Source organism: Calidris pugnax, unplaced genomic scaffold (assembly GCF_001431845.1).
Source record: "Calidris pugnax isolate Ruff unplaced genomic scaffold, ASM143184v1 scaffold1843, whole genome shotgun sequence".
Lineage (NCBI taxonomy): Eukaryota > Metazoa > Chordata > Aves > Charadriiformes > Scolopacidae > Calidris > Calidris pugnax.
Genome location: NW_015092567.1, coordinates 23,385 through 31,850, shown reverse-complemented (window position 1 = coordinate 31,850; position 8,466 = coordinate 23,385). Strand labels below are relative to the sequence as shown.

The 8,466-nt window shown below is 47.6% G+C and overlaps 1 protein-coding gene across 1 annotated transcript; it reads left to right on the top strand.

The window, feature by feature from the left end:
- The first annotated feature begins 1,555 nt into the window (after positions 1 to 1,555).
- On the top strand, positions 1,556 to 2,494 carry LOC106900517 (olfactory receptor 11L1-like). The gene has a single exon (XM_014962605.1). The coding sequence runs from the start codon at positions 1,556 to 1,558 to the stop codon at positions 2,492 to 2,494; it is 939 nt and encodes a 312-aa protein (XP_014818091.1).
- The last annotated feature ends 5,972 nt before the right edge of the window (positions 2,495 to 8,466 follow it).

Genomic DNA, 8,466 nt, shown 5'->3' with positions numbered 1-8,466 from the left:
TTCTGGTGAAATTTGGATGCAGTTTCCCCAGAGTGTTTCCTCTCTTATGAAGAAGCTCAGATGTGTGATGAGTTCATTGTTGCTAGGGTGTCCCACGGTGTGTCTCCACCCGTGGGATTACTCCCCAGAGATCCTCAACAGGGATTTAAATCAATGCTTGGTACAGTTCAGCCTTTATCTGTGTCTATCTTTACGAAAGCCAAGCCTGACCAGGAGGCAGTTCAGTCTAAAAGGGTTTCCATCCAGTATGACCTTGTAGTCACTGTAATAGGTTAGTGATAAGACTCAAACTAGAGTAAAGGATGATTAAATTCACCACTATTTTTCTGCTACTGTCATTAATTATGCCTCAGCCTGAAAAATGTAAGTTACTGAAGTATCTAGTCTGAGACACGGACCTGAAGGCAGGTTGAAACCTAGCACTACCTCGTGTGTTCACAGCTTGGAAAACTGGCTGTGAAAATGGGACACATACCCAATATTATGCATATTTCACATGTAAGTAACTGGGTACCACCGCTGTGCACATCAGCTGTATTGTGGATGTGGGAAATGGAGTTTATTCTTATGAACTATGTTGCTCTCAGTCAATTTCTAGAAGCAGATGAGTCTCTATGGTTTCCATCCTTGGGGTAGAAATTATATTTTTACTCACAGCATTTAACAAAAAATTAGGAGATTGCTGGTGAATCAGTGGTCAAGTTCGTCCTCCTCCATGACAGAGCATTTTGAGAGAGTTCTTATATAGAATCATAGAATTGTCTAGGTTGGAAGGGACCTTTAAGATCATCTAGTCCAACATGTGCCCTTGTTTGTGTATGTTCAGGACCATGCAAATGAGTATTACATTTTTATAAGAAAAAAAAATCACTTGTGCATTAATGAGTGGAACTTTTAATGCAATAATCACCATTTATTATGCAAATAAGTTTTTATATTTCTTTCAATGAAAATCAGATCTTTGGGGGGGGTATGTCTGAGTTCATGTGGTATATATGTGTTTTAATGCAATAATCACCATTTATTATGCATATAAGTTTTTATATTTCTTTCAGTGAAAATCAGATCTTTGGGGGGGTGTATGTCTGAGTTCATGCGGTATATATGTATAAATTTATGTATACATTTTTACCATGGATTAGTATAAGTGATTTCTTTATATATTTATATACTCTCTTATACATATCCTTGTGTGTGAGTGTGGAGAGCAGCTGTCTGCTGGACTATTTGCAATTCATTCCATAATTGTTTATGTGAGTTTCATGAAATACATGTTAAAACTTGTGTTCCAGGAGGGAGAGAGAGCAGGATGGCAGGGAGGGAAGAAGGGAAAAAGGGAGGAACGGAGGGAAAAAGAGAGGGAGGAACGGAGGGAGGGAGCAGGGGGAAAAAGGGGAAGGAAAGGAAAAGGACAGACAAGGAGTGACTTTGATGCTGCTCCCAAAAGTTTATTTGAGAGCCATAATCTTCACAGATAGTGCTTTCACCGCTGAAAGATAACCTATTCTGATATTGGTTATTTCCTTAGCAGACAAATCCTAGCTCTTTCCAAGAGATGACAAATGTTACAGCAGTACTGGAATTCAGGCTACTGGGCTTCAGTAGCAACCCACACTGCCAGATCCTGCTTTTCACGGTGTTTTTGGTTATTTATATTCTCACCATCCTAGGAAACATGATTATTATTTCAGTGGTGACACTGGAGCCACGACTTCATTCACCCATGTACAGATTCCTCAAGAACCTCTCTTTCCTAGAGGTCTGTTACACCACCACAATTGTACCCAAGATGCTGGCCAATCTGCTGGCACAGAGGAAGACCATCTCTTTCCCAGGATGCATGGCACAGCTTTACTACTTCATTTCCCTGGGAGCCACTGAGTGCTACCTCTTGTCAGCGATGGCATATGACCGATTCCTTGCCATCTGTGAACCCCTCCACTACGGCGTGGCCATGACTGCCGAGTCTTACGCCCGTTTGGCTGCGGGCTCCTGGGTCACTGGAGTTTTCACCGGTTTTCTGCCCTGCCTGATGGTCTCCAGATTGAGTTTCTGCAGTTACAACCTCATTGATCACTTCTTCTGTGATATCTCTCCACTGCTGAAGCTCTCATGCTCCGACACCACTGCCACGGAAGCTGTCATCTTCATTCTCTCTCTCCTGGTCCTTTCCAGCTGCTTTCTATTGACTCTTGTCTCATACATACTTATAATTCTCAGTATCCTGAAGATACCCTCTGCTTCTGGAAAAAGAATTACCTTCTCCACCTGCAGCTCACACCTCACGGTAGTGACTATCTACTATGGTACAATGATTTCCATGTATGTCCGTCCCACCTACGACCTGTCCTCAGAGCTCAATAAGGCTGTGTCCGTGCTCTACACAGTGGTCACACCCCTCCTGAACCCGGTAATCTACAGCCTGAGAAACAAGGCATTCAAGAAGGCCTTGGAAAAAATTGTCATCAGACACCATCGTCTTCATTCTTTGTAAGCTGGGAACACTTCAAGGCTGACTGTTGCTGGTACTAAGGCTCTTTGTTGTATTCCCACCACAGAACAGGTTATTAGCATAAGTGTGAGTAACAGCAACAGGTGCTGCTGCTTTTTTCATAAAAAAATAATTCAAGGCCCTTATTACTGTAAACTGAAATGACTCCTGGACTATCCAATGTTTTACTTTTCTCTTTTTCCTCTACCCTTCTTTCTTTCCACACCATTTAATCTACTTTTCATTACTATTATAATTACTATCTGAATTGCCCTTCTTGTTAATGTGCAGACACAAATATACGTGGACATTCAAAGGTTAATATATAATTTTAAATTTACAAAATATTTACGTGTTTCCTTCCTTGTAGATTTCTGTCTTGGTTTGCCTGGTCATTTTTTTTAATTCACTCGTTCACAATAAATGCCATTCTGTTTTTCTCACCCTTCACTTGGGGCTTGTGAAACTAATGTATTGACATAAAGTAGAAAAAGTGTGTTTGCCTTTTCTGAGGAAAATGTGGCTCAAACCCGCATTTTTATTGTTACTTTACAATAATTTAACACTACGAGAAGTCATCTAAATCAGGATTCATGACAGGTAGTTGAGGAGACCAACTCTGGTGCACACAGAGAAACCACTAGTGATATCCTTGTGACACATTAGATGCCCCAGAGTAAAACTTCTGGTCGGTGGAACTGGCACTGGAGCTACCAGAGAAGTGCCCCTCCATTTGGGGTGACAGTTGGAGGCCACTGGGGACACTGTAGGCCATTTACAACGTGACCAGTGTAATTTACAATCACATGAAAATGTTTGAAAAATCATCCTCAAAATATTACGAAATCCTACCAATTTTCTAAACCTATTTCCTAAATTATTTTATACATGTTATAAATTTTGCATGCTATACGTAACTACAAAGATCAATCATCCTGACTGCTTGTGCAGTTGATTTCTGCAAAGAAAAGCCCCAGAGGGCACTGAGGCTGACACAAGATTTGCAGTGTAGTTTTACTTCTGCTGTGGGAAGGGTTGGTGTGAAGAAATTAAAAGAGACACCTTAAGCTTTGGGGACTAATTAAAAAAATAGCAAGAAACTTCCCAAAATATTATGGACCACAAGGACTGAAAGATGGCATTTGTGGGTTATTTGAGGCAAATTAACTCAGCTTAATCGGTCTTAAAAACGAGAAACAAAAGAAGCCTTGTTGCATAATGTTCTCACTGAAATTCCAGGCCTAGCAAAGCCTTTTCCAAAAGACAATTTAGGCATCTAATGACCGAAAGGGGAGTTATACGTAACAGTAAACTTATTACCATTCCTCACTCTAACAAGCCTGTGTGAGAAAATTATGCAGTGTGAAGGGCAGTCACAGGTGTAAAGTTTCATAAAATTATAGAACACTTAGAGTTGGAAGGGACCTCTCAAAGATCATCCAGTTCCAACCCCCTGCCATGGCCAGGGACACCTCCCACCAGACCGGGTTGCTCAAAGCCCCATCCAACCTGGCCTTGAACCCTTCCAGGGATAGGGTTATGGCTATGGTCCACCAGGGTTATGGTCGCCTAGGGCTACCATACCCTTGGGTTAGCAACCCCTAGGGTAATGAGTCAGTGGAACTATGGGCCTTGAAGTTTAGTGACTGTTCCTGTTAGCACACTTTAGGGCTATGGGCCCTCAGGGTTAGCGAGACTGGAGCCTCCAGGTGCCTTTGCTTTTCATACCAGCCTCCAAGCGTGCTTCTGTTCAACCCAAGGGCCCTGGATGCTTTTTCTTGCACATCCTATGCTCCTCTGATTGCCTTTTCATGAACCCCAGGGTCTGCAAGTGCCTTTCTCTTTACACCAAAGGCTTCCGAGTGCATTTCAGTGTATCCCACGGGTCCCCGAGTGCCTTTCTGGCTGCCTCTCGGGGCCCATTTGTGCCTCTCTAATTGTCCCAGGGGCCTCCAAGTGCTTTTGTGTTCAAATCAGTGTCATTCAAGGGGCTTTCTGTGCTACTAAAGGGCTTCCAAGTGTCTTTCGGTGGGTTCCAAGGACATTCAAGTGCTTTGGTCTTCCACCTAGGGGTATCTGAGTGCCTTTCTGTTTGACCCGGGGTCCTCCATGTGCCTTTGTATGCAGCATAGGAGTATTCAAGTGCCTCTCTGTTCAACTCAGGGGCTTCCAAGTGCCTTCCTGTGTGCCCTGAGGCTTTGTAGTAGTTGTCTCTGGACCACCAATTCCTGTTTGATCCAGAGGCCTCCCATGTCCTTTTTGTTTGCCAGAGAAGCCCACAAATGCCTTTCCATGTGCTGCCCAGGGACCTCCAACTGCATTTCTGCGTGCCCCATGGACCACCAAGTGCTTTTCATGTTGAATCAAGGACCTCCAAGTGCCTTCCTGTGCGTCTCAGAGGCCTCCAGGTGCCCATAGACCCCAGGAGGCTCAAAGGAGCTGGGTTCCCTAAGCCTAGGGTCCCATAACCCTTGTAGTGTTATAAACTAAGGGACTGCTAACCAGAGGGACCCATGACCTAGAGGGCCATAACCCTACGGTTTGCATCGATAACTAGGGGCCTGTAACACTTGGGGGTACTTTCCCTAGGAGGAGGCTAACCCAAGGGGACCATAATCATAGAAGCATATAACCAGACAGGCCAATAAACCTAAGGGTCATGAAGCCAACATGGTTCTAACTCTGGGGGACACTAACCATGAGGATCTGTAGGCCTAGGAGCCCATAACCCTTTGTGATATTAACCATAACTCTAGAGGTCACTGAAACCAAAGGACCAAGGGTACATAAGCACACAAGGAGGGGAGGCTGTTGCATGGCAGAGAAGTGACATGGGCAGGAGGTGCAGAGACAGAACATCTCAGGGGCTGCTCTTCTGCACAGGGACCTGACATGGGGGTGGTCAGTGTCCTGCGCTGCCATCCTGGTGGGAAGCGGAGGCCAGGTTGATCAGGAGCACAATTGCTTTGGGGCTGCCATGTCTTCATCCTGACATGAGCATGGGGCCACATCCACTGCCACCCCTCTGCCCAGCACCGACATGAGGAAGAAGGCATTTGGGGTGTAGGCCCTGATGTCTCTTCTAAAGACATGTTTGTGGTAAGCACCAACCCTGGAAGGTGACAGGGTGGCTACAGTGGCTCTCAGCAGCAATATTATCACCTGAGACTGACACTGCCAGGCCTTCAGACGTGTGGCTTGAATCCTACGTGCTTAGGATTTTCCAAAAGGTATCTAAAACACACCTCTTCCACAGATTGATAAGCCCATGGTTTCTGATTGACAAGTTTGGACCCAGTTTGCTGAAGACCATCAGCTCCTGTAGTAAGGGGATGTGCAGGTGCGTGTTTGTGTGGATTAGAAGATGAGGTCACTGTACCCGTGGCACTCTGACAGCTTTGCAGGTGACCACAGCTCCAGGAGGAGGAGGTTCATCAGCCCTTCTTCACAGGAGAGTTATTCCAACCTTCTGACCATTTTTGTGGCCCTCCTCTGGACCCCCTCTATCAGGTCCATGTCTTTCTTGAGCTGGGGACCCCAGAACTGGATGCAGTGGTCCAGGTTGGCTCTCACAAGAGTCGAGAGAATCATCTTCCTCGACCTGCTAGCCATCCTTCTTTTTATGCAGCCCAGCACACAATTGGCTTTCTTGCTACAAGTGGACATTGCCAGCTCATGTCCAATCTTTCACCCATCAGTATCCCCAAGTCCTTTTCTGCTGGTCTGCTCCCAATCCCTTCAGCCCCCATCTGTATTGATACTGGGGATTGCCCCAGCCCAGGAGGAGGACCTTGCACTTGGTCCTGTTGAACTTGTTAATGTAGGCCAGCTTCCCAAGCCTGTCAAGGTGCCTCTGGATGGCATCTGGTCCCTCAGGTGTGTCAACCATGCCACACCAGAGAAGGTCCACCCAGAGCAGGTTGCACAGGAACGTGTCCAGGAGGGTTTGGAATGTCTCCAGAGAAGGAAACTCCACCACCTCCCTGGGCAGCCTCTTCCAGGGCTCTGACACCCTCAAAGGAAAGAAGTTCCTCCTCATGTTTAGGTAGAACTTTTTATGTTCAAGTTTGTGCCCATTTCCTCTTGTCCTGTCACTGGGCATCACTGGAAAAAGACTGGCCCCATCCTCCTGACACCCACCCTTGAAGTATTTATAGGCGTTGATCAGATCCCCCCTCAGTCTTCTCTTCTCCAGACTAAAAAGCCCCATTCCTCAGCCTTTTCTCGTAAGGGAGATGCTCCAGGCCCCTCATCATCTTTGTAGCCTCAAGGCCACACTGCCAACAGGTGTCACCTCCCTGCAGGTCACTTTCCAGCTCATGGCACATCCCCACTCTGTCATCCCCAGAGACAGGAAATGAACAGGATCCACTGGGTTTGCTTTGCAAGTCACCTGCCATTCCCAACCAGCCGTGCAAGAGGGACACTTTGTTTGACCCTGCTTTGGCAGGGGGTTGGACTAGATGATCTCCAGAGGTCCCTTCCAACCCCATATCGTTCTGTGATTCTGTGACACCACACACGAGCTACAGATGTAGGGCAGGATGGGGGGGCAATTGCCCATAATTGCTGTTTTTTGTCCTTCTCCATCTCTGTCCAGCTCCCTGTCCCTATTCTCTAATTCATCCCTGTCTGCCTGTTGGTGGTTTTTAACCTCTCTCCGCATCTCTCTGCCCCAACTCCCTGCCCTTCTCTTTTTTCTTCTCTACCACCATGACCTCCTTCCCAGCCTTATTTTTTGTCTCTGTCCTTTGCCCTTCCCACCCTTTTCTGCCTCTATTTCCCTGCTCTATTTCCCCGGAGGTGCCTTTTTTCTTCTCTCTATCCCTCCATCCCACTCCCGGCTCCTTTTGGCTCTTCCTCCACCTCCACCCTGGAGGCCATCACTGTTTTGTCCTTCTCCATCTCTTCGTCCTGATCTGCACCCTCTCCTTATTTCTCACACCCTCTCCCCTGTTATCTGTCCTTCTTTTTCTCTCTCCCTTTCCCTGTACATCCCACTCCCTGTCCCTGTTTTTCCTCTATCCCCTTCTTTCTCCTTCCTCTCCTTCCCTGCCGCCATCTGTCCTGCTCCTCCACCCTATTTTTCCTTCCTCCATCTCTCACCGGCGCTCCTAGCCCCTATTTGTTTAAATTTCTCCACCTCCCTAGCCTTTTCCCTGGGCTTTTTCTTCTCTTTTGGTTCCTCCACCTTTTCTCTCGCCATATTTTTCTCCATTTTGGGTCCTCTGTCCTTCTCCCCATCGGCTTACACAGACTGACCGGGTCCCCTGTTATCTGTCCTTCTTTTTCTCTCTCCCTTTCCCTGTACATCCCACTCCCTGTCCCTGTTTTTCCTCTATCCCCTTCTTTCTCCTTCCTCTCCTTCCCTGCCGCCATCTGTCCTGCTCCTCCACCCTATTTTTCCTTCCTCCATCTCTCACCGGCGCTCCTAGCCCCTATTTGTTTAAATTTCTCCACCTCCCTAGCCTTTTCCCTGGGCTTTTCCTTCTCCCTCGGCTCCTCCGCCTTTTCTCTCACCATATTTTTCTCCATTTCGGGTCCTCTGTCCTTCTCCCCATCAGCTTACACAGACTGACCAGGCCTCCCTGCGCTCTGGGAGAGGCTCGGGAGGAATTAATTATTTTTTTTAGGGATTTTTAGATATTTGGTTTTAAGGGATTTAGTTCTTTTAGGTCGGGGCGGGGCGGGGGGGGGGGGGGACTCCCCAAACGCCTGCCTTTCCCTCGGCGGAGACGGAACGCTTTGTGCTGCGCACCCGGAAGCGGCGGAGCGGTTTGGGCGACGCACCCGGAGGCGGCGGAACGCTTGGACCGGAAGTGGCGGAGGGGTTTGTGCGGCGCACCCGGAAGAGACGGAGCGCTTCGGGAGGGCCCCCAGAAACGGGGCCGCTTCCCCCGCTTCCCCGCCGCCAAACAGGCCTTGCCAGCGGCGCTGCGGTGGTGGGACGAGCCGCTGGGAGGCGGCTGTGCCGG